This window comes from Neoarius graeffei, chromosome 13, assembly GCF_027579695.1.
Source record: "Neoarius graeffei isolate fNeoGra1 chromosome 13, fNeoGra1.pri, whole genome shotgun sequence".
Lineage (NCBI taxonomy): Eukaryota > Metazoa > Chordata > Actinopteri > Siluriformes > Ariidae > Neoarius > Neoarius graeffei.
Genome location: NC_083581.1, coordinates 2,109,261 through 2,135,206, shown reverse-complemented (window position 1 = coordinate 2,135,206; position 25,946 = coordinate 2,109,261). Strand labels below are relative to the sequence as shown.

The 25,946-nt window shown below is 42.4% G+C and overlaps 1 protein-coding gene across 4 annotated transcripts in view; it reads left to right on the top strand.

Moving 5' to 3' along the window:
- nup210 (nucleoporin 210) overlaps positions 1-25,946 on the top strand; it is a 47,702-nt gene that overhangs the window by 14,422 nt on the left and 7,334 nt on the right. For all 4 annotated transcript variants that reach the window (XM_060937116.1, XM_060937115.1, XM_060937114.1 and 1 more), the window contains exons 19-38: positions 759-865; positions 1,444-1,548; positions 4,397-4,498; positions 4,696-4,824; positions 5,194-5,321; positions 5,408-5,543; positions 5,641-5,703; positions 5,860-6,039; positions 6,141-6,221; positions 10,165-10,296; positions 17,963-18,121; positions 18,286-18,377; positions 18,600-18,774; positions 19,458-19,633; positions 20,284-20,504; positions 20,798-20,934; positions 23,527-23,641; positions 23,983-24,129; positions 24,228-24,478; positions 24,732-24,936. In XM_060937116.1, coding sequence (XP_060793099.1) covers positions 759-865; positions 1,444-1,548; positions 4,397-4,498; positions 4,696-4,824; positions 5,194-5,321; positions 5,408-5,543; positions 5,641-5,703; positions 5,860-6,039; positions 6,141-6,221; positions 10,165-10,296; positions 17,963-18,121; positions 18,286-18,377; positions 18,600-18,774; positions 19,458-19,633; positions 20,284-20,504; positions 20,798-20,934; positions 23,527-23,641; positions 23,983-24,129; positions 24,228-24,478; positions 24,732-24,936 — 2,841 coding nt within the window. The remainder of the gene's footprint in view (positions 1-758; positions 866-1,443; positions 1,549-4,396; positions 4,499-4,695; positions 4,825-5,193; positions 5,322-5,407; positions 5,544-5,640; positions 5,704-5,859; positions 6,040-6,140; positions 6,222-10,164; positions 10,297-17,962; positions 18,122-18,285; positions 18,378-18,599; positions 18,775-19,457; positions 19,634-20,283; positions 20,505-20,797; positions 20,935-23,526; positions 23,642-23,982; positions 24,130-24,227; positions 24,479-24,731; positions 24,937-25,946) is intronic.

Here is a 25,946-nt window from a genome sequence, read left to right as displayed (position 1 = left end):
TGCTTAGAAGTTACCCTGGGGTCCTTTGTGACCTCACTGACTATTATGTGCTTTGCTCTTGGAGTGATCTTTGTTGGTCGACCACTCCTGGGGAGGGTAACAATGGTCTTGAATTTCCTCCATTTGTACACAATCTGTCTGACTGTGGATTGGTGGAGTCCAAACTCTTTAGAGATGGTTTTGTAACCTTTTCCAGCCTGATGAGCATCAACAACGCTTTTTCTGAGGTCCTCAGAAATCTCCTTTGTTCGTGCCATGATACACTTCCACAAACATGTGTTGTGAAGATCAGACTTTGATAGATCCCTGTTCTTTAAATAAAACAGGGTGCCCACTCACACCTGATTGTCATCCCATTGATTGAAAACACCTGACTCTAATTTCACCTTCAAATTAACTGCTAACCCTAGAGGTTCACATACTTTTGCCACTCACAGATATGTAATATTGGATCATTTTCCTCAATAAATAAATGACCGAGTATAATATTTTTGTCTCATTTGTTTAACTGGGTTCTCTTTATCTACTTTTAGGACTTGTGTGAAAATCTGATGAAGTTTTAGGTCATATTTATGCAGAAATATAGAACATTCTAAAGGGTTCACAAACTTTCAAGCACCACTGTAAATTAATATTTAAGATTCTGTATAAAAACTCAATGTAAATAAGTGTTTATTAATCTGGTGTGTGTTAGCAGTAGTGCAGTATGAGCATTATTTTCTGTAACTGGTGTGTGTGGGTGTGTGTTTCACATGCAGGACGTCAGACGGTGTTTGTTCATCACGAGTCGGGCATGGCAGCCATCACCGTGAGTGCACTGGGCTACCAGACAACTCACCTGGAGAAAGCGGCTGTTCTGCCTGGGGTAAGTGTGTGTACAGTATGTTCATCAATAATCATCATCAGTCTGCGCACACACACACACACACACACACACACACTACAACTTCCATCTTGAAGTTCAACATCAGCTTGGTTTCATTTCCTTTCAAACTGAGGGGAAGCTGTGCGTATGTGCTCGCACGCGTGTGCACGCCTAATGGTGTTTTTTCACCGCAGACATGTGATCAGACCTCATCTCATTGGTTGCTATTGGCAATGGCTAACAACAGTAAAAAACACATGAGGACGTTAGAGTTTTCAGGAAGCCGCAGAAGCTGTGAAGATGCACAGAGTAACATCAGTCATGCAATCAGCTTCCTCTGTGCGAGGGTTAAAATCAACTTTACTGCTGCTTTATAATACATTAATAACCTGTTAATAAACTCTTAATGCTCAGTGTTTAACAGCAGCCTGCATTATTCACCTAAAGGTGTCGGGTTTGTTAGTGTGAATGTGCTAATTCATCCACACTTAATTTATAAACTGTCTGCTGCACTATGTAGTGAACAAGGAGTGGTTTAGGACCAGGCTGAATTAACGTGTCGTCCGCTTCCCCCCCAGTTTGAGCCTCTGACGGTGGTCTCTGCTACTCTGGATCTCCTGCTGGTTGAGGATGTGACTGTGACCCCTCAGTCTGTCTCCATTTATAATCACCCTGATGTGCGGGTAAGGGTTCCACTCGCCACAACACCCCCTACTGTCCCCCTCACAGTGCGCCCTACATTCCTCAGTGTCCCCCATGTCCCTCAGTACCCACTTCATGTCTAAGGGTTGTTTTACAATCAGGGGACAAAGTTTGTGTCACAGGGGTCCAAAATTCAAATTGATTCAAACTGGTTCTTATACCAGTCTTTAAGTGAAGGACGAGTTAAAGAACAGGTTTCAGGTAATTTTTTGACGTGTGTGTGTGTATGGTAGTTTTGTGTAATCTGCTATAAGATAAAGATGAAGTGTAGCTTTAAGCAGGGCTGGGAGAAACAAATGAAGTGATTCTCGGAGAGGACTTTTTTTTTTTTTTTTGACAATTCAGAATCCACTACTTCCATAGTGCTTTTAAATACAAGGCTGTAAGCTTTGTGTTAGTCATCTCTAATATTTATGTCCCAATATCTTGACCACATTTTCGGATGAAAATAATCATTTTAGATATGTTATTTTATATTGAAAAATGAGCTGTCTCGGAGAGGATGTTTTTTTGACACAATTACAGACTAATTTGATCAAAATAGTCTGAAAACTTACTGGCATTCAACATTAAAACTTAACTCTGTTTCCAATGATATGGAACCAAATATGTGTTTTATGGTATAAAGAATGATGTAAGTGCATCCCTTTTGGAGCGACCTGTGGTCAAAAAAAGCACTTTTTCTAAACGACACGAGTAATTTTGCTAAATATGACATATATTGCCATACATTCACCAAAAATAACGTTATCACAATTTTTTTTGCATGGTAAATAGAGCTATCACAGGGCTACAATAAACAACCGAGTTTATTTAGTCAAGCCTTTTGATATTGAAGATAATAAGTGTTAAATGTGATTTTTAGCTTGTGTACCCTGATTGTAAAACAACCCTTAATGCCCCTGCATTACCCTCAGTGTCCCTGTATGCCCCTATTCACCCCTCGGTATCTCTGCATTTGCCTAATTATGTTGATCTATTTAAAAAAAAAAAAGAAAGCAAATAATTAGAAGCCTAAGGGTTTTTTTTGGTTTGTTTTTGTTTTTTCTTTCTAGTTTTTTTGTCGTATTTTTTCCTTCTTTCTCCTTTAATACATGACCTTTTAAAGTGCTGATGACACGAACATGACTCTATGCAATTTCTTAAATAAACTATACAACATGGCAAACATGTTAGATTTCTGTTATAATTAAGTGAAAAGAAGCTGTTGTTACGCGAATATCCAACTTTTAATTGCACAGCGCAAGAAAACTGGGTCCGTGGCTCGCGGCCATGTTGTGACGTCAGCGGGAGAACACGCTGCGGTTCACTGGCTGTTCTACTCTGGTTCTACTCAATGGAAATGGCGCATGAAAACGCTGGTGAACTCTCTAGTGCTAGCTCTTCCTCTTCTGGGAGTCTAGAATTGTGTTGATCTCTTCCGAATAGAATCTATGATAGCCTACCCTCTTTACCCTTTGCCTCTCGTTGCTAGGCGGCAGTTACATGAAAGCCGCAAGCTTTCACAAGCAAATACATGACTGATATCACGCCGACTTTATGATTACATTTATGATGATCATGTAGAATCTACAGCTCTACGTACCTTTATCTTATGTCGTTTCACAACACATGTTCTGACAGGTGGACTGTCTTTGGATCCGGCATAGCTACTAGTAGACCCCCTCCGGAATACTGGCAGTGTTGCCAGATTGGGAGGTTTCCCTCCCAGTTGGGCGGTTTCAAGTGCATTTTGGTGGGTTTTGAACATATTTTGGGCTGGATACTGCTGACGTTTTCCAGCCCAAAATATGTTCAAAACCCACCAAAATGCACTTGAAACCGCCCAACTGGGCGGGTTACCTCCCAATCTGGCAACACTGTGTAGGCACTGCTGATGGTAGTAACAAACGTTTGTGCTGAACTGAACACCCAAGAGATTCTTTTAAGCTGGGAAGGGTGTCAAAACAATCTAAATCGAAGTGTTCAGAGCACAGGACGGATGTTGGTGAGGGCTCCCACTTGTCACGAGTGCGCCTGACTTGCTTCACCCACTTCGCATGCAGCTCGGGATCTCTGGGAAACTTGAATAAACTTACCCCATCCTTGTGGGTTTTGGAGCAAAAGCCGGCAACACAACGCGAAGGCATAATAACTAATAAATAAATAAATGTCTAATAAAAATATTAATAATGATAAACTGAACACCTGCCGCATCAACAACAAACTGGTAAGTGAGGAGGAAGGTTCTTTCGCTGATGTCATATAGCCCCTCCTCCTCCTTCGTCTCCTGGGTGCTGCAGCCCCGTCAAATTTGCCCAAATAGCCGCGTTTATCATCATAACTTGTAAAATAGGCGCCTTCGTGAATTAATATATGGATCATCGGGAATTACTTTTTATGTTATAAAACATCGCCAAAGATGTCAAAAACGTGTCATCAGCACTTTAATACTCTGTACCACTTCTACCATTACTCTAGTACATACATACTGCTTATATTTGTTTTAGTTGAATAGTAAACGGTTTTTATTTTTAATGTCCTTTTAGTACTCCCCCCCCCCCCCCCCCCTTTTTTTTTAACACTGAATCATTTGTTAATGTTTGTTAAATAATATTTGTAATCCTGTCTTATTGGCTCTCTTTTGTTTTTTTCCTCTATTCTGCTAAATCACTTATTTATTCAAGTTGTGTAATATCTCCTTTTGCCTTTATTTTTCCTCATTTATTTAGTTTTTGTTTCTTTAACCAATTTAGAACGGATACGCAATTATTGAAGATGTGAAGGAATTAACTACTTTTTTTATTTCTTGCACTAACAAATGAAATTTATGATTTTGTCGTGTGTCAGGCTGAGCTCACGCTGCGTGAAGGCTCGGGTTATTTCTTTGTGAACACGAGCGTTCGGGGAATCGCTGACGTGGCGTTCCAGGAGTCTCGGGGAACTGCTGAGGTGGGTTTATCTTCTGCCAGAGGACGTGGCGATGCTAACGCTGCTGACTTTAAGCAACTGGGTTTCATCTGTTTCAGATCATCCAAACTTTTTTTTTTTAATGGACTTTTCTGTGGATTAAAATCATAAAAAAATCTCCATTGATAGATTTTCCATAAAGTCCATGTGTTCTGCTCATTCTCTCTAACATCTTCCAGGTGGTTCCAGTGCGCCCCGGTGTCCTCGAGGTGATGGTTCACGACCTCTGCTTGACCTTTCCTGCTCCTGCCACAGCCACAGTGCATGTGTCGGATATCCTGGAGGTTTACGTGCGTGTGGTGGATAAGGTGAGGAGGAGATCCAAGACTGCTGTTCAGAACTTTCATGTTCCTGAAACGTCTTTTAAATGGTGTTCCACAAAACAGAGTCTCCTGTAAGCCAGGTGTGGAGAAGGTCAGGGACAGATTAGATAATGCCACTTCTCTCACGCACTGAGTGTATCTCTTTACATGTCAGATACTCATTAATTATAAAAAATAAAGAGAAATCTATTAATAAAATCCTAATTCTGGTTTACAGTTCAGTGTCTAAGGCAGTTCCTGTCTTCACCACAGGGGGCGACAAAACCAACTGATTTATCAGCCATTATTGAGAATTATGGTGGTGCATGATGATAAAATTTATGTACATTTATGACATTATTGCTGTATTGTTAGGTGGAGATTGGGAAGTCTGTGAGAGCTTACGTTCGTGTTTTGGACGACAACAAAAAGCCATTTCTTGCCAAATATTTCTCTCATATGAACCTGAAACTGAAAGCTGCATCATCCATTGTGTCTCTGCAGTGAGTAGAAATAATTCATATCAAGTTTCACAGTGGCTGTGTGTATTTTATTCTTAATGTGAAAAAAAAACTATTTTTTTAAACAGACCTTTATCGGAGTACTCTGAGAAGGACACGGCTACGTTCCTGGTCAAAGGCATGGTGATCGGGCAGACGAGTGTGTCTGCTGTCGTGACCGATAAAAACGGAAGAATAATCACATCTGCACCACAACAAATCGAAGTACAACTTCTCTCTGCTTTATGGATTTTACAGCATCGCGCTCTTAATGTTTCCTAATAAAGCACATTGACACGTTTTGGGTTTTTGTGGTGTTTAGGTTTTCCCGCCTTTCAGGCTGCTCCCGAGAAAAGTCACTCTGATCATCGGGGCAGTGATGCAGGTTCGTGAAGAAGAGTTTTGCCCCAGATTATTATTACTATTTTTTTTCCTACAGAATCTATAATGTGTGTGTGTGTGTGTGTGTGTGTGTGTGTGTAATTATGCCTATGCATATGTAAATCATCAGTTTACATATTCACTCTTCTCCGATCTTCAGATCACGTCAGAAGGAGGTCCACAGCCTCAGTCTCACATCCTGTTCTCTTTAAGCGACTCCAACATCGCCTCCATTAACAGCATTGGTCTGGTTCGGGGCGTCGCCGTTGGCAACATGACCGTCACAGGAGTCGTACAAGCCGTCGATACGGAAAGCGGCAAACTGTTGGTGGTCTCGCAGGTGACACGCCCCGTTTCCACATTAAACCTGCTTTTCTCTGTGTCCTCATCTAAAGTTTATTAGTTCTCATTTCACAGCATTAACTCGCTCGCTGTTCACAGGATCAAGTGGAGGTGGAGGTGGTGCAGCTCAAAGGCGTCCGAATCCGAGCGCCCATCACTCGGATGAAGACCGGCACCATGGTAACCAGGCTCGCTTATTACAAAAACAATAATAATTACAGTGGTGTGAAAGTGTTTGCCCCCTTTCTGATTTCTTTTTTTTTTTTTTTTGCATGTTTGTCACACTTAAATGTTTCAGATCATCAAACAAATTTAAATATTAGACAAAGATAACAAGTAAACACAAAATGCAGTTTTTAAATGAAGGTTTTTATTATTAAGGGAAAAAACAAATCCAAACCTACATGACCCTGTGTGAAAAGTGATTGCCCCCTAAACCTAATAACGGGTTGGGCCACCCTTAGCAGCAATAACTGCAATCAAGCGTTTGTGATAACTGGCAGTGAGTCTTTTACAGCGCTGTGGAGGAATTTTGGCCCACTCAGCTTTGCAGAATTGTTGTAATTCAGCCACATTGGAGGGTTTTCGAGCCTGAACCACCTTTTTAAGGTCATGCCACGGCATCTCAATCGGATTCCGGTCCGGACTTTGACTCGGCCACTCCAAAGTCTTCATTTTGTTTTTCTTAAGCCGTTCAGAGATGGACTTGCTGGTGTGTTTTGGATCATTGTCCTGCTGCAGAACCCAAGTGCACTTCAGCTTGAGGTCACGAACAGATGGCCGGACATTCTCCTTCAGGATTTTTTGGTAGACAGCAGAATTCATGGTTCCATTTACCACAGCAAGTCTTCGAGGTCCTGAAGCAGCAAAACAGCCCCAGACCATCACACTACCACCACCATATTTTACCGTTGGCATGATGTTCTCATCTCATCTCATTATCTCTAGCCGCTTTATCCTTCTACAGGGTCGCAGGCAAGCTGGAGCCTATCCCAGCTGACTATGGGCGAAAGGCGGGGTACACCCTGGACAAGTCGCCAGGTCATCACAGGGCTGACACATAGACACAGACAACCATTCACACTCACATTCACACCTACGCTCAATTTAGAGTCACCAGTTAACCTAACCTGCATGTCTTTGGACTGTGGGGGAAACCGGAGCACCCGGAGGAAACCCACACGGACACGGGGAGAACATGCAAACTCCGCACAGAAAGGCCCTCGCCGGCCACGGGGCTCGAACCCAGGACCTTCTTGCTGTGAGGCGACAGCGCTAACCACTATACCACCGTGCCGCCCTGGCATGATGTTTCTTTTCTGAAATGCTGTGTTACTTTTACGCCAGATGTAATGGGACATACACCTTCCAAAAAGTTCAACTTTTGTCTCGTCAGTCCACAGAGTATTTTCCCAAAAGTCTTGGGGATCATCAAGATGTTTTCTGGCAAAACTGAGACGAGCCTTTATGTTCTTTTTGCTCAGCAGTGGTTTTCGTCTTGGAACTCTGCCATGCAGGCCATTTTTGCCCAGTCTCTTTCTTATGGTGGAGTCATGAACACTGACCTTAACTGAGGCCTGCAGTTCTTTGGATGATGATGTGGGGTCTTTTGTGACCTCTCGGATGAGTTGTCGCTGTGCTCTTGGGGTAATTTTGGTCGGCCGGCCACTCCTGGGAAGGTTCACCACTGTTCCATGTTGTCGCCATTTGTGGATAACGGCTCTCACTGTGGTTCGCTGGAGTCCCAAAGCTTTAGAAATGGCTTTATAGCCTTTTCCAGACTGATAGATCTCAATTACTTTGTTTCTCATTTGTTCCTGAATTTCTCTGGATCGCAGCATGTCTAGCTTTTGAGGATCTTTTGGTCTACTTTACTTTGTCAGGCAGGTCCTATTTAAGTGATTTCTTGATTGAGAACAGGTGTGGCAGTAATCAGACCTGGGTGTGGCTAGAGAAATTGAACTTGGCTTTCCAAAGATGTGATAAACCACAGTTAATATATGTTTTAATGGGGGGGCGCGATCACTTTTTCACACAGGGTCATGTAGGTTTGGATTTTTTTCCCCTTAATAATAAAAACCTTCATTTAAAAACTGCATTTTGTGTTTTACTTATGTCATCTTTGTCTAATATTTAAATTTGTTTGATGATCTGAAACATTTAAGTGTGACAAACATGCAAAAAAAAAATCAGGAAGGGGGCAAACACTTTTTCACACCAATTAATCATTACTCTCATTAGAGCTGGACTGTAAATGTAACATTTTAATATCCAAAACCATTTGCATATTCACCTCCCATCCCATAAACACTGAATCCCTGAGGGGGGGGGGTGTCTCAATCCACACGCCCTAATTACTATTCGCTCTCCAGGCAACGCGAACATCTCCCCATATTTCTCACGTTTTCAAATCAAAGCCCTTAAAACAGAATATTTCAAACCACAACAAAGAGCTAAACAACTTCCCTGCCCTTTATCCTCATTAATAATTCCAGACTATATGAATATGCATAAAATGCCAATGCTTGAGTCTTATTTCAAGTTTACTGTGAAAAACCGCTGTCTGTTTATCGCTAACATTAGGTAGCTAGTTAATTAGCTAAGCCAGTCGTTGTCCTGTAACCTCAGTTGTGATTGGTCCAAAACTGTGGATTATATTTAGTGACATCACAATTTGAACTCGTATGTAGCTCCGTCTCTGGAATAGTTTAAAAATATTCGATAATAAGAATATTTAAGCATAATTGTGTAATTTAAATTCACCAGGCTTTTAGTTTTAGGCTCGTTATTAGGAATGGTGCAAAAATATGCATTTTTTTTTTTTTAAGTTTTGCATATTAACCCATTGACGCCGGATGCTGCGTCGCGCAACATTGCCCCTAGCGCCGGTTGTTGCATAACGCAACATTGCCCCAAATGCTGGTTGCTGCATAACGCAGCATTGTTGATTTGTCATTATTTTCAAGACGCATGCCAGATTTGTTTTTTTTTTTTATAAAAATGTTAGTGTTAATGCTGAATGAGCATGAGCCAATAAAAGCAGAGAATTTTATCTTTTAAATGCAACTTATTTCATGTCTTTATGTGCTTCAGAGGCTGAGATATTGAATTTTTCATAGGCGTTTTCAATTAATTATTTTTATTTCAGAAAACCCTCAGGCAGATGGGGACCTTTTCTAAAAACTGGCTTAGGCATTTGCAGACGTTTTTTTGCAGGCGTTTCAGGCGTCAATGGGTTAATGTATATTTTATCACATAATACATGGGGCCAAATTACTCAATTCTGATTGGTCAATCAAGGAGGGCTTTTTTCCTTAACACGGGCCGTGTTACAGTTACAAAAATTAGCAAATTTTGTCAACAAAATGGCTGACTCTGCTGACTCAGCAATGCTGCGTTTTGCTATATTTGACGAAGAAATGATAAACCAATTGAAAGCTGCAAGCGAAAACGAGAGTACCAAAAAAAGTACGAATTTTTGGCTTTCCGTGTTTAAGAAACGGGCCACAGAAAGACAAATAAACGACACTCTAGTGGCGTATGAATGCTGTGAGTTAGACAAGGTGCGATCGCAGTTTTATGCAGACGTGAGGAAAGAAAATGGGGAAAACTACGACCCAGACTCTCTTAAAGTAATGCAGGCAGCATTGGATCGGCATCTGAGACAAGAGAAATATCCGGGATCAGTCCTGAAAGATGTTACTTTTCAAGAATCACGAAAAGTCCTCGAGGGAAAAGCGAGAGATTTGTGAAAACTAGGAACGCTTTAGAAACCGATTCAAACGTGCAAGATAGTCTCGCACCCTGATTGGTTCAGAAAACGTGAATGACAAATGTTGTGAACTTGAATGGCTTCCGAAGTATGAATTTGGCTCGATATATAAACTTATAAACGAGTAACCGTATGGTTCCTTGTAAAATTAAGGATCAATTTCACTCGTGATTTCAAAATTTTCAAAATCACTCGTGAAATTAATCCTTAATTTTACTCGGCCCCATACAATTACTGATACAAAATTAGCTTAAAGGTGATGGAGGCCATTTTAATTCTTAAACAATGTTCTTAAATTGTAATATTGTGTAGTGTGTAATTTTAAAGATTTTTGTGTTTGTCTCGCTATAGATGCCTGTGTATGTGATGGGATTAACAAGTAGCGAGACTCCGTTCTCCTTCGGTAACGCTCTTCCAGGACTCGCGTTCCACTGGAGCGTAACCAAGAGAGACATCCTGGACGTCCAGACGCGCCATTCAGAGGTGAGGGAACGTCTGAGCCGCTAGTGGACACGACAGCCTTATAATGCGTTTCTTTTTTTTTTTTTTAAACACTCCTAAAACCATTTTTGAGGTTTGTCTGTTGAACATGGTGCATTTCTCAGCTTTAATTTCACCGAGACACAGAAACATCTTGGCTGCTGCAGCTGTGAGCTTGTTTAACAAATGAACTCCCAGCAGAGAGAAAGTCTCTTCATTAAATTCTTATCTTCCTGCCAGACGAGTCGTGTAACACATTTCTGCCTAGACTTTAGTTACCTTGTGGGAATTTTTGGCTCGGATGATGATGATGAGAATTTCATAATTTTATTATCACTACTAATTAAAAGGGGCTGTTGTGTTTTGTTCATAAAGTCAATTGTCTTTTTTTTTTTTACTGCTGGAACAAACTTTTTCATAGTTGACCTAAATACAAAGTCGTACTCTGTAAAAGGCACAGATTCTGCAGTATTGGTTCATTTTATTAACTTGTCATCAAACACCGTTTTTAGCATCACAGCCGCCTTGGTGTTTGGGGAGTATTCGTTATACCCTGTTGAGGTCAAGTGTGTGCTCCTGTCATGGACTTCGTTTCAGTATGTTTTAAACAAGGCTTATGGGGAAACTCCGTTGATCAGATTGTTCTGTTGTAAGTTGGGGACTGACCCTGGAACAGGATGGGTCATGATGGGTCTCAGTATGATGAGACAGGGTGTGATGGGATTGATCTGAAACCGCACTCGACTGGATGTGAGATCAGACTCGCTTTGACGGAAGGCAGGACTTGGCTTGTCGGAAGACATATTGTCTTCTCTTGCGACGGGACTTCTCTTTGCTTTGACGGAAGATGAGGCCTTACCTTACCTCGAGATGGACGGGACGGGTCTCAGTGTAGCATGATGGGACTTGGTGCGAGATTATCCTTTTAACGAGACTATTTCTTAATTTCAAATAAAAGTTATTTTCATATAAATATGTAGGTGATTATAGGAAATCATGCACACTGATTAGTCAAGAATTTCTCGGACTGTTTCTCAATATTGACTCGGCAAAATGGCTCCAATCGCTCCGTCACTGTAAGTGAGGAAGAGTTACAGATGATGAGAGAAAACTCTGTTCCTAAAAGCACTAAAGATGCTCCGGAGTTTGGTCTAAAACTATTCAAAGGGAAGGTGGAGTTGGGATTTATTTTATTTATTCCAAAACAGAGAATTTTATGTGACTCGTCGTAGATCAGTGACACGAGTCTGCGCCGCAAAGTTATTACATTTAAGATAAGATAAAACTTTATTGATCCCGAAGGAAATTCTTGTGCCAGAAATCACTCCATAATAATACAGTACAAGTTAGAATACAACACGTTTAAAAAAAAACTGTATGTAAAATAAGAACTGTACAAGAAATAAATGGCTAAAAACAGTGCCTAATAGAAATACTGAAAGTTACATAAAGGGCGAAACTACAAACTAAGATGGAAATAGAAAATGCAAAAAGCAGTGTCGAGATGGTTAGCATTCTAACAGTAGAAGTAAGGAAAGTTATGTAAGAGACTAACCTAAAAAACTTAAAGCACACAATGGAAAGAAAAAATACACTGAGAGGGAAAAAAATTGCACGATAGTGGAATGCATGGATTAAAGTTTTCCGTCGCTACGACGGATTTCCGTCAATTGGGAGCGCTAAAGATCAATAATGAGAGTGATGCAGATCCGAGGGAAAAAGGGGGGGGTAGGCCCATAGGTCTGACACCGATGTGATTTAGAACTTCACCAAGCTGCTGTGATTGTCTGTTGTTGAACCCTTTCTTGGGCTGTGTTTGAGTATATGTAAAGGAATAAGTTGTTACGCTAGATAGGCCTAAATAAATAAATACAGCCTCCGCTACTGTCTAGTCCCGGGGAGGCTCGGCGTAGGCAGCGAGCCGCGGTGCTCGGCTTGAGTTTCGTTTCTATCGGCGGCTCCAGCCCGACTTTGGACACTTGTAACTCGGCCAGGGGAGGTCCCAGCCTCTCCAAACTTGGCAGCCAGCGACCTCTGCCCTCTCCCCAACGAACCAGGGCGGGCCAGCCTCGCGCCTCGGGACACGATTCACCCCGAAGGTGAGCCGCGGCGCTCCGCATCAGTTTCCTTTTAATGGCGGCTCCACTGATGAAACAATTTGGCTGTCCTACTCAGTGATGGGAATAACGGCGTTACAAATAAACGGCGTTACTAACGGCGTTACTTTTTTTAGTAACGAGTAATCTAACTAATTACTTTTTACATCGTTATAACGCCGTTCCCGTTACTTACAATAAAATACTATGCGTTACTTTATTAAAGCTGTTCTCATCTGGCACGCTGCTCGTTCAGCCTTTCTTTCCTCTGCTTTAGTGTGGGGCGGGGAGACGCGAGACAACGGCACAGTAAGCCAATCAGAGTAGATTTGGACAACATACGTAGGTAGGCTCCGCCTACTGCACTACTGCGCACACTTTCAATCGGAAGAGCCAGCGATGGCGAGCGGTCAGCCCAGCACTGCGCTTTCACACTGGAAATACAGCCATTACTTTTCATTACTTGAAATAAAAGGCAAGAGTGTTTACGTGCAATGCACATTATGTCGAGGAACAAAGCGTTTGTCCTCGTCAGTGGCCAGTAATTAGTAACATAATTTTAATAACTACAAAAATATATTACATTTGATAGATGTCTTATCTCACATTGTCCCACAAAAATGTTAATATAGTGTAGATAACATTACTAATTGGTTCTGTTAAGTGTCCATTTCAGTCATTAAACACATTTAACATTCACTTTTATTATGATTACACTAATTTAATTTGATTTTTTTTTTTTGAGGGGGAACAAAATGTAACGGAATAATTACTTTCTCTGGTAATTAGTTACTTTTATGACAAAGTAACTCCGTTAGTAACTCAGTTACTTTTTGGGAAAAGTAACTAGTAACTATAACTAATTACTTTTTGAAAGTAACGTGCCCAACACTGGTCCTACTACTAGGCAACTACTTGCCTCCTACTAATACTAGGCCTATTGTAGTAATAATAATAATAATAATATTTGCCTTTTGAAAGGCGATTAGGTGAAAAATCTAAACAGCCCTGTTGAAGCCGCAGCAATTATTAAGCCTTTTGTAGGTTAAACAGGTTTCGGCAGACAATGTTCTGGAGAGGCTGTGTTTTTCTTTGGTTTGATTAGCCTACGGTTTAATCTTTAAACATTATGGTTTCAGCAGTTCGCTTAAACATTGGAGGCTGCAGAGTCGGGCTGCAAGATTTCCTGACACTTGTTTAAGATGCCAAACTTCATAGTAAGGAGAAAATAATTCCACAGTATTTAGTGCCTCGTCAGTCTCAAAAATTAATAGTGAAGGAGCAACGCGAATTAAGTCCCAAAAAACATCTCGTAGGCCTATATTTTACATTTTCAAAAAAGTCCGGAATTGGAAGTCGGTCAGTGGAGTGTAATGAAGTGTCTCATTCACTAAGCACAAAAGGTCGGAAAACAGTGGAGAAAACAGCTATTGCTTAAATAGGCTACTAATGTTTTACATTAGTAATTTAATGTATGTGACAAATAAATTCATTGATTAAATAGATAAAGAAGCGAATACTCCGAAGCTCAAAATTCAGGAAAGTGGCTCCGGTGTCGCAAGTGCACAAGAACAGTTATTTGAAAGTTAACCTGATGAATTTGTGCGTGCGCGTGCGATTTCATGAAGAACCGGGACAATTGGCATTCAGTGAAAGATTCACACCTATGACTCATTATATTCGCGCGCGCCCTCTCGCCCACTGCTGCTTCGGTTTCCCGATTTACACGCGTGTCTGAAGATGGACTTTTCAGAAATCTCCACTCTGCCCAGAGTTTCCAAAAGTAGCTGTTTTCAGTGACTGAAGCCTCCGTATAGGTGTGAATGAGAGGTGCAACCAAATAAATAAATATGCGTCTTTTTTATCCGGCTACATGTAGGCTATCACTGCGCAAAGCCTCTAATGTTGAAATGGTAGTAATATTTGTTAAAATAATAGTAGGCTAATTTCCACATTAATTGGTAAAATGGCCCAAGGGATGTGATGGGGGGGATGGCCGTTTTATAAGGGGAATGATTTGAGATTTTTATTTCAGAAGGGGGATGCCTCCCCCCACATCCCCCCTCAACTCGAGTACTGTGTATAAGGCCACCTGACATAGGCCCTTCGATTTCCATCACTACAGCGCGTCAAATTACTTTCGGTTTTGCCAGCATGGACGCACTTCTTTTAAATGAAGGCACAGATGTGTCAGACATCGACAAAACGGTAAAGAATAAGTGGAGATGGGCTTGGCAAAATGAAATGGGCGATAATGGCAAGCTCCTGCTGCTGTGCCAAGGAAAAAGAAACAAAAACAGGCATCAGGTGTTGCCAAACTAGATGCCTTTGGCTTCACTGCGAAGAAGCAGAAAAAGTGAACTTTCACTTTACTTTTCTTGTTTCCTGGCTTTATTTCAACAGATTTTCCTATTTTTCTTTCTGTTCCACTCTTTTGAAAGCATGGTTCAAGTTCGACTGCACTTGCACTTTTCTCTGAACCCCTGCTGTGCATTACTAAAGTATTGTTGAAATAAATTTGCACTTTGCGATAACTTGATGTTTCATCATGAATAGCCAGTAATGACAATGGTAAAGTCTTGCCTTAGCTTTAGTCATTGTTAAAATTATATAAATGTACTATAAGTAGGGGCCGAGGGGATAATGGACAACACGGCGTTTAAAATTTGATGCATCGCTGACATGGTAGGGGCCAACGACATGGAGCTTTTTTTTTTTTTTTCAGTCAGATGATTTTTATTTGCTTTAATCCATGGGAATGTAATGAAAAGTAATATTTCATGTGGTGAAAGTAAATATTGCACATATGTTGGGAAAAACAGTATTGCACATTTACATGCTGCGTTTGAAGTTCATCTCATTATCTGTAGCCGCTTTATCCTGTTCTACAGGGTCGCAGGCGAGCTGGAGCCTATCCCAGCTGACTACGGGTGAAAGGCGGGGTTCACCCTGGACAAGTCGCCAGGTCATCACAGGGCTGACACATAGACACAGACAACCATTCACACTCACATTCACACCTACGCTCAATTTAGAGTCACCAGTTAACCTAACCTGCATGTCTTTGGACTGTGGGGGAAACCGGAGCACCCGGAGGAAACCCACGCGGACACGGGGAGAACATGCAAACTCCGCACAGAAAGGCCCTCGCCGGCCACGGGGCTCGAACCCGGACCTTCTTGCTGTGAGGCGACAGCACTAACCACTACACCACCGTGCCGCCGCGTTTGAAGTTGAAGTTTTGAAATTTTTTTATTATTACAATTATTATTATTTTTTTAAATAATCACCTGTGTATTTATACTAAAACAATTATCCGCCTCAGGCTCAGTGAATATAAGCGAATAATAAGTGAGACGAAGTCGAGGTTGAATTGTCAGCTGATTTCAATGTATCTTTCATATCATGGGCGTCGCCACCATTGAATGTGGTGGGGGCGTGTCCCCTTCACATTTCATAATTCTTCGTTTGGACCCACCCACATTTAACATAAAATATGAGTTCACCCAGCGCCGTTTCTATTGCTTCGTGAAAGAATCCGTTCCACTTGATCGATAAGAGAATACACAGACCACTGAAAATCCACTCCGGGTTTTCCGGGCGTTCCCGACAACAACTCACCACGCGCGAGTGAAGCAAATCTCAGCGCGAGCAGAGACGTTGGTGCAGCTGCTGGAAAGTGGAGGTGGTGACGTCATCCCTATCGCCACCTCACAATGGCTAGCTTTTGCTAAAACCTTATTCTTTTGTTATCTGCCCTCAAAATTAACCCTAGGACACGTTAAGTTAATGTTCAGCTAAACAGTGAAATAAGCTTCGCCTAATGGGGTATTCTTGGTTGATGATGAATTGTTTGCAGTATTTGCTCCTCCCCAGACATAAGGACATTCTTTACAAAGCAGCGGAAAGTCAGTCAGAATTTCCCCACAGGACAGGTTTTCTTTGTCCCAATGGAAATGTTAGTGCAGTTAGCTGGCTAGTCACTCAGTGCATTTACATGCACAAAGAGGAAAATCGAATTTCGGATTTGAACATGTTTTGGGCTGGAAAACATCAGCAGTATCTGGCAACACTGCTGATAACTTTGTTTATACTCTTGAATAGCTCTTCTTCATGACGACAACCGGAAGTGTACCAACACGATGGGGCGTGTAGCGCCACCTGTGGCTCGGGTGCACAATGTACCTCACACAATAGCTCGATTTTCTTGTGTGCATGTAGGATTGGATTTCTCTGGCACCCCTGCTGGGACCCTTAGCTCGATTACCGACAGTAGCTCGATTTGGATGTGCATGTAAACGCACTGAATGTTAGGAGATGTATCAGCTAGCTTAATGTTAGCCATCATTTAATTCAAACCCAGTAGGCCTGCCTTACTGTAATGCCAAGAATGAGGTCAAGTCTGCTCTGATGATATTTATTGATTCCCTGTTGTGATTTGAAGAACTTGTTTTGTCTGGTCTTTGGCAGTTTTCTGGAAAGTAAGATGGGAATTCAGTGTATGGGGAAGGAATAGTAGAAAGGAAAGCGATGGAGAGAGATGGATGTTATTCCAGGTGGATTGTGAAGGAAAGGGGGATAAAAGTGATGAAGTGGTAGAAATTGTGGTGGCACCAATATAAGAAGGAGTTCTATCTATACATCTGTTTGTTATACTGATCTGTAAATGTTACTGTAGTACCACCATTGCATGTAGGTTGACAAAACTGCACTTGTTCATTGTGTGAAGTTCTCTTTTATGTCTCGTTGCTTGACACAGTGTGATTGTGTGTTATGAAGTTTGCATGATGCCATGTCATGCCTGTTCATTGTGTGAAATTATGAATATTCTTATTTTTAAACAGACAGTTGAGTGTCACTATTGCTTGGCCCAGTGGCATGTTGTGTTACATCTAAAACTAATAAAAAAGGAAACACAAAATAAAAAGTAAAATGCACCCATAAAGTCATTGTTGGTGATAAATTGTGTCACATTCATCTCATTATCTTTGGCAGAGCAGTGGGTTTAAAAACAGGCTGATGAATATATGGACGAGTTGAATGAGGACTTATTGTCGAGTCTCTAAAATAGTCATTGAATTAAGTGACTTTTGTAGATAAAATGAGGTGTTTAACAACCTGTTAAAATACACCAGAATGCAGGAAATGGCATCGAATTAATTAAAAAAAAAAACACTGCCAGTGCCCCCCCCCAAAATTAAAAATGCTTCTGACGCCCCGGTTTCATATGACATGTTGTTGATCACATACCTGTAAGCATGTTGTATTGTCTAAGAAGAGGAGGCACGCCCATAATGCACAACATCATAATAGAAGAAACCTTTACTGTAACATGTTTGTTTCTGGAGCAGAGGGGGTTAAGGGCCTTGCTTAAGGGCCCGGCTGTGGCAGCTTGGCAGTGCTGGGGATTTGAACCCTCACCCTTCTGATCAGTAGCCCAGAGCTTTAACCCCTGATCCTCCACTACTGCCACTCGTTAATCACTTTCTCATTATTTAATCAGGAAGTGATTTAAAGCGACTCGGATCCTCCTCTGTGTCTCAGTCTTTTGCACTCTCGCTCGTCTCCCTCAGGCCTCCATGAAACTTTCTTCCGAGCACAACTTTGCCATGAGTGTGTCGGGCCGCAGTAAAGGCCGCACCGGGCTGAAGGTGGTGGTCCGGGCGACGGTTCCAGAAGCTGGGCACCTGTCGGGCAACGAGCTGGAGCTGAGTGACGAGATTCAGATCCAGGTAACTCGGACTGCGTTACTGAGAGACACCATAGCGATTCGTACATTGAGTTTTGGCATTTCCTGTTTAAATTACATGCACTAGGAGAAAAGATGTTGGATTTTAATCTGAACACTGTGTTCTCCGGTCTTTAACGCAGCGTTTCGTTTGGTCCTTTGTGTCAGGTTTATGAGAAACTGCAGTTACTGAATCCAGAAGTGCAGGCTGAGGAGATTTTAATGTCTCCGAGCTCCTTATTACAACTTCAGACCAACCGGTGAGTACGGTACCACAGTAAGTTCAGAGTCGTGTGTGTGGATAGACCGGGAGAGCTTACAGTCACTTCAGACCTTCAGAGGCCTGTAGGTGTTCTGTAGTAAATAATAAACTGATTAAAGCAGAAACAGTTTTAAATAAATATATATTGTACACTGTGTTTAAAGTATGACACTGTCTGTATGATGTTAATGAAATATTGCTGATGTTCCGGTGTGTTCAGGGATGGAGTGGGTTCTCTGTCGTATCGGGTTCTGGACTGTCCTGATAAAGTTCCTCTCGTCCATGTGGATGATAATGGCCATCTCACATCAGGCTCTCTGACGGGCACAGCGTCGTTACAGATCACCGCTCAGGAGAGTTTTGGGGTCAACCAGACCATCATCCTCGCTGTGAAGGTAAAGCCCACGGTTTACACACACCATCATAGTGTTGGTGAGCGTGTTGGTGTTGGCATTAATTTTGGTGTTGGTGAGTGTGTTGGTGTTGGCATTAATTTTGGTGAGTGGTGTTGGTGAGTGGTGTTGGTGAGTGGTGTTGGTGAGTGGTGTTGGTGAGTGGTGTTGGCATTAATTTTGGTGTTGGTGAGCGTGATGGTGTTGGTGAGTGTGTTGGTGTTGGCATTAATTTTGGTGTTGGTGAGTGTGTTGGTGTTGTGATGGTGAGCGTGTTGGTCTTGGTATTGTGTTTGGTGTTGGTGTTAGCATTGATGATGGTGTTGAGCATGTTGGCATTGATTTTGGTGTGCGTGTTTGGTGTTGGTGAGCATTGTTGGTATTGGCACTGATTTTGATGTGCGTGTTTGGTGAGCTTGTTGGTGTTGGCATTGATTTTGGTGTTGTGATGGTGTTTGGTGAGCGTGTTGGTGTTGGCATTGATTTTGGTGATGGAGTTCATGTTGATGGTGTTGGTGTTTGTGCTGGTGTTGATGGAGTTAGTGTTGATTTTGGTGCTGGTGTTTATTTTGCGGTTATGTTAATGAATGATAATGTTGTTGAAGTCGGTGCTGGTGTTTGTGTGTGTGTCTGTTGGTGACTGTGCTGGTGTGTGTTTGTGATGGTGTTGATGGTGGTGTTTGCAGGTGGTGACCGTGTCGTACCTGAGGCTGAGCACCAGTCCGGTTTTCTACACCTCGAACAGAGAGGTTCTGTCGGCCGTCCCGCTCGGCTCCGTCCTCACCTTCACCGTCCACTTCCACGACAGCAGCGGTGAAGCTCTGCACAGCCACAACTCCCAGCTCGTCTTCTCCACCAACAGGTACACCTCCTCTCACTCTGACCAGACATGTACAGAATGCACCCAAATAAATGTCCTAATAGAGAGGAGTTCAATGATGATTTTTTTTTATAAGAATAAGAGCAGAGAGAGAGAGAGAGAGAGAGAGACGGGGCGAGAGAGGGAGAGATTACATTACGTGTGTGTATGTGGAAGAAGGCAGATAGCGCCTTCCTCCGAATGTGGCCCTGTGATACAGCAGTTTGAAAACATGCAGAAATATTCTTCAGTTATTGGCAGCATTTTGTCACATTTGTGGAATAAAATCTCATATAATGTCCCTGGAGACTAAATATTTTTATAAATTATGTAGAAAAGGCTGAAAATGCATCGGACACATCAGGAAATGTAATGCGAGGGCGTGTCCAATGAAAACCTCCCACATCAGAGAGAGCAACTGTTCCTGGCTCGTTTTTCTCAATCTCCCCTTCTCATGCCACTTTAAACCTGAAGCATGTTTTGTGAATTTTATTTCCAGTAAACAATGCAAAAAAATAAAATTTGGTTTGTCTTATCTCCTCTTTCTTCAGTTGCTGCTAAAGAAATTTGTACATGAAAATTTGTGCTCATGTATATTTTTTTTTTTAAACTGCTTATTCGCATGATTTCAATTCCCGTGTGTGTGTGTGTAGGGACGACCTGGTGCAGGTGGGTAAAGGTGTGAGTAATGGCTCTCTCACAGTGCGGACAGTAAACGTGGGCTTGACGCTGTTGAGCGTTTGGGATTTGGAGCAAAGCGGCCTGGTGGATTACATCGCTCTGCCCGTCCATCACGCCATACAGCCGGCTGACCCCCACAGCCTGGTGCCTGCTGATGTTGTGTGTTTCTCAGCACAGCTGGTCAGCCATGATGGTGAGTTCACAACACCGCACTGCTGCTGAATTCTGATTGGTCAGAAGGTGTTGATTAATTTTCTATAAGGTAGTGAAGCTGCAGGTCACATAGAGATGATGAGATGAGATGATGTGATGAATGTGTTTAACATTTATGGAAGGAGTTTGCATACAGTATCCTCAAAAACTGTATCACAACTTAATTTATCACAATGATGACATCATATTGTCACTGCTAATCCCGCCTCCTTCACTTTATTATTATTATTATTATTATTATTATTAATCCTGACATGACTGTGTTTTTGTCAGGGCTCTCAGGAACATGGAGCTCTTCGTCCAGTGCCATCCTGGAGATCCATCCCAAAACGGGCGTGGCTGTAGTTCGAGACGTGGGCACTGTGACAGTTTATTACGAGATTCCGGGGCAACTGCGCACTTACAGAGAGGTGATAAACACCAGGAACAGCACAATCCCTCTTCATAAAACCTAATTATCCTGTGTAAACACTTGATAAACTGCTATAATGCTTCACTACAGCGCTGCCTTGATGACATCATTAACTCCAAGCAGCTTTAAACACATCAGCGCTTTAATCTGATTGCAGTCCTGACGCACACAGGAAGAACAGTGTTGAAGTTGAGTGTCGAGCGATAGAGACGGAGAAAGAGATGGATTCCAGATCAGTACAGCGTGAGATCGCGTTCCATCGTGTAAAAAAGAACAAAGTCTTAGTGTGTTCAGACAGCGACATCAGCACTTTCACATCAAGGAGTCTTAACATTTCTGTGGCTTTCGTGGGAACGGGAAGCCAAAATACAGACTACAAAAAAACGTGTTGCCAGGCAGAACAAACCTCGCCCAGTTTGTTTTAGTCAAATCCATTTATTTATAATTTATGTTTATAATAATAATATCAACAGAGTGGGGAAGTTTTTATCAATGGGGTTTAAAAGTGGGTGTGACCAAACCCCCTTCTTTTAAACGAACCAAGAAACCATCCAGTGACAGCAGTGTATGCAAATGAGGCAGGTAGTGATCCAATCAGCAGCAGTCTGAACTCAGAGCTTTTTATTTTATTTTATTTATTTATTTTTATATTTTTGTTACCTTTTTGGTCATTGTGACCTTGACTTTGGCCAGATGACCCTCAAAATTTTGGAGGTTCTATTTGAGACCAATGCCCATCTATCCTGAAGGTTTTTTATGAGGATTGGTCCAGCCGTTTTCCCAGAACATCCTTTACAAACCAAGAAACCTGACTGAAAACCATACCTCACCCCCTGGTGGACTCCGTCCCGGGCGAGGTAATAAGCAGTTGGGGGGAGAGCCTGAGAGAAAGTTTTACAGATGGAGATGTAAAGAGGAAGAAAACCTCAGCGAGGGCGTCGTCATGGAGGATTTTTGGGATCGTATCAGATAGTGGAGAAGTTTTAGTTGATGTGGAATAGCGCATGGATCATGTGTGATGAACGAGCTTTTTTTTTTTGGGTGTTTGGATGGTTTGATGTTTGTTTGAACGTTTTGTCTGCCAGTTGTGGCGTAGCTCCAGACCTAGTTTTGGGCATCGTTTCCCTTCAGACCTTGGTCCGCTGTGGGTGATGCCTGTTCTGCTCGCTATAGACCCCTTTCACTGACGTCACCCGAAACTGGAAGTAAACAGACCCTGCGCCATTTTGGAAGACCAACAAACTCGTGATAAGGGGATAATAACAGCAGCGGTATGTGAACCCACGAGAATAAAGTGGAGTGGCAAACGACTTAAACAAACAAATCTGAGCTGTTTTATTTATGATTTATTGGCCCAACAGTAGACTTGAAAGAAACCTGTGTGAGACTTGGCAAAAAACTGTGGATATAATGGATAAGTCTGTGCATGATCTGCGGACACTTTGAGGGAAGCAAACGCAAGAAATTCAGATTTAAAACATGCTAAAGTGGCCCCAAGTTGATAACTGTATGAGGAGCAAGCCTCCCAGACTTCTACAATTTAATAATAATAATAATTTAGGATGGTTTGGGGCTTGCTCGCTGCTGCCAGGTTGGTTGTTGAGTAGCCTGACTGTTTTTTTTTTTTTTTCCTTGCGTGTGGTATCATTGTTGACGCGAGGTTGTTTTTTGAACATGCCAATGCGGACACGATTTCCTCTGATGAGTTATGACTTCAGACGCGATGCGTGTGTGGAGGTGTGGAGTCCGCGTGATATGTGCGTAAGATGGGCTTCTCATGTGTTTGGAGATCCGCGCTCTGAGACAAGCGCAAGCACACACCCCCAAGGGAAAAAAAGGGGCCCCCGAAAATATCGGCATAGTTCGAACACTGAGTGTAGGCACTGGGTGTAAACAACAAATAGTTTACAATGTCTGGGTAGCAAACAGATGGCAGAACTGGTGTCAGGTCCTCCTTATGTTTCCATTCTCCCTTGCCGCGAGTCTTATCATATGGGTCAAACCCATCAATCACAGCCAGTTTCTCCACATACCGTGCCCTTTCTGCAGCTGGTAATGTACTCACATAACCAGACTTATCATCCATCGTGTCACTTTACTCTCGCTCGTACTTTGTTTTATATTGAGTGCATGTACTTGGTCTTCCAATATGGCGCCTAACAAAATCTTGCGGCGCGGTGACGCCATGTGAAAGGGGTCTATAGGCTGTGGTGAGCTCGTTGCTCTTTTGAACATCGGGGCTGTCCAGCGCTCTGTGCCGTGGTGTTCTGAGTGATGTTGCCATGGCTATGCAGGCGGTGTGGGACATTTTGCAGACCTTTTGTTGGGACTGTGAGCAGCTACGCCACTGGAATTACATCCTCACCCTCTTTTGGTGGCCTCCTTTTTGTTGTAATTGTAAAGCAACCTTGGGTGTGAGAAAGGCGCTATACAAGTTTAAATAATTAATATTATTATTATTATTATTATTATTATTATTCAGGTGTAAGCTGTGAGTTCTGAATCACTGTAAAGCAAAAGAACACTAAGGACCATCGAGACGGTATTGATCGTGTGTGTGTGTGTGTGTGTGTGTGTGTGTGTGTATTAGGTTGTTGTGAACAGCGTCTCCAAGACAGTCGCCACGGTTCCCTCAGGTTCTGTGAGAAGCGAGAGAGAGAGCAAAGTGCTCCTGACCACCAGAGAGCGAGGAACCAACCTGATCGGTACGACAAGCTGAGCTCCACACGACGGATCACAAACCACCTGCTGGTGTAAAATTTTCTGAAAATGATTTTCAGTTGCGAGAATGAAATTAAAATCTGAGAATCTGAAATGAATTCAATCGCTCGATTATTTTATTTTCAAAGTTAATCTGAAGTTTACAGCCAGGATTGAACAACCAGAGGCTTTGGATTATTAGATAAATTCAGATTTTACACAGATAAACACAGAGTTTATCAGTGAAGAATAATTAGAAGAAGAATAAATTATTTGAACTTGTGTAGTCGTGTGAGCAACATCAGATAAACACACCTTTTTAAGAAGTGTGTGTGTGTGTGTACAGGAAGCTGCTCGGTCGCTCAGTTGGAAAGCGTCGCCTCTCTGCAGCCGGAGAAATCCATCAGCTGCCGTCTGCAGTTCACCAGCGACGCCGTCGACTTCTCTGCTCACGACGTCTATCTCACACACACCACCTTCGACACGAGCACAGGTGAGTGCACGCCTGGTGCCCTTTTGCGGTTGAAAAGCAGGGAACAGTTTAAGGTTGCTGAGGAGAATCGGTGAGTGAGGAGACTTGGTGTGCTGCAGGTGTGTACAGCTGTGTGCTGACCCTCGGGCCGATGACGGAGCAGCAGGTGAAGGTTCTGGGCGTGTCCATGAGCAATGTGAGGGTGGAGGCAGGTGTGGAGGGAAGCCGTTTTTCAGGAGAGCGAGTCAGCGCTGAGCTGCAGGTGAATCCTGGATTCTACTCCGATCAAACACACATCATCCTGAGCAGCCAGCACAGCACCGCCGAGTTCAGTGTGTACGGAGCCACGGGGCTGCTGAAGCACCTGCAGGTACGCCAACACGCCGCCGTCAGGGCTCGGACCACACCGCTACCACTGCACGCGTGATTGTGTCCGATCATGTGGCATCAGACCTCCATCACACGACTCCATGCAACAATCATCCAGTTACAGAGTTTCACAGTCGTTATGTTCGTTAGGCTTTCACTCATTACATTTCATCATGGATTTAATTTAGGCTATTTTTTAAGTTCAGAATAAGTGTGTGTGTGTTAAACTCCTCCCTCCTCACCTTGACCTGTAGGTGAAGTCGAGCTCTCCCTCCATCCTGGTCCAGGAGAAGGAGGTTTCCTCCACCTACCCGAGCTTCATCAGATACACCGTGACCCTGCTGAACCTGCGGGACGTCACGTCTGCCTCTCTGACCGTGTCGAGTCCCACGAGCGAACAGCAGCTGCTCATCCCCATCACCGTCGTACACACTGCAGACACCAGCTCCACCTCCAGAGGTTCTCTCTCCCACGGTTTCTCCACCTTTCAGCTCAGGAACATTAGACTTGTTAGAGTTTCCCATTCCGCTTTACACACAGCCTTATACACATTATTGAAATGTAACAATTTTGCTTTGCGAAGTAACGATTTTGCTTTGCGAAGTAACAATTTTGCTTTGCGATGTAACGATTTTGCTTTATGAAGTACCTTTTGCTTTGCAAGGTAACGATTTTGCTTTATGAAGTAACGATTTTGCTTTGCAAGGTAACGATTTTGCTTTGCAAGGTAACGATTTTGCTTTGCGAAGTAACGATTTTGCTTTGCGAAGTAACGATTTTGCTTTGCGAAGTAACGATTTTGCTTTGCAAGGTAACGATTTTGCTTTGCGAAGTAACGATTTTGCTTTGCAAGGTAACGATTTTGCTTTATGAAGTAACAATTTTGCTTTGCAAGGTAACGATTTTGCTTTGCAAGGTAACGATTTTGCTTTGCGAAGTAACGATTTTGCTTTGCGAAGTAACGATTTTGCTTTGCAAGGTAACGATTTTGCTTTGCGAAGTAACGATTTTGCTTTGCAAGGTAACGATTTTGCTTTATGAAGTAACAATTTTGCTTTGCAAAGTAACGATTTTGCTTTGCGAAGTAACGATTTTGCTTTGCGAAGTAACAATTTTGCTTTATGTAGTAACGATTTTGCTTTATGAAGTACCTTTTGCTTTATGAAGTAACAATTTTGCTTTGCAAGGTGAAGATTTTGCTTTGCGAAGTAAAAATGTTTCTTAACATAATGATGTTGCTTTACTTTAATGGAGTAAAGATGTAACTTAGGCCACACCAATTTAATTAGTTGGTTCTCGGGTTTTTTCAGGAAAAATATGAAGCGAGCGGGCGAAATAAAAATAAAAAAAAAATGCTTTGATGGTAAAATTAGTGGTGGAAATAGACCAAACAATACAGGCAAACCAGTAAACAGAGAGGCTAAATAAACGACTGAATTACAGTCAACTGAACATCTACAGTGCACAGA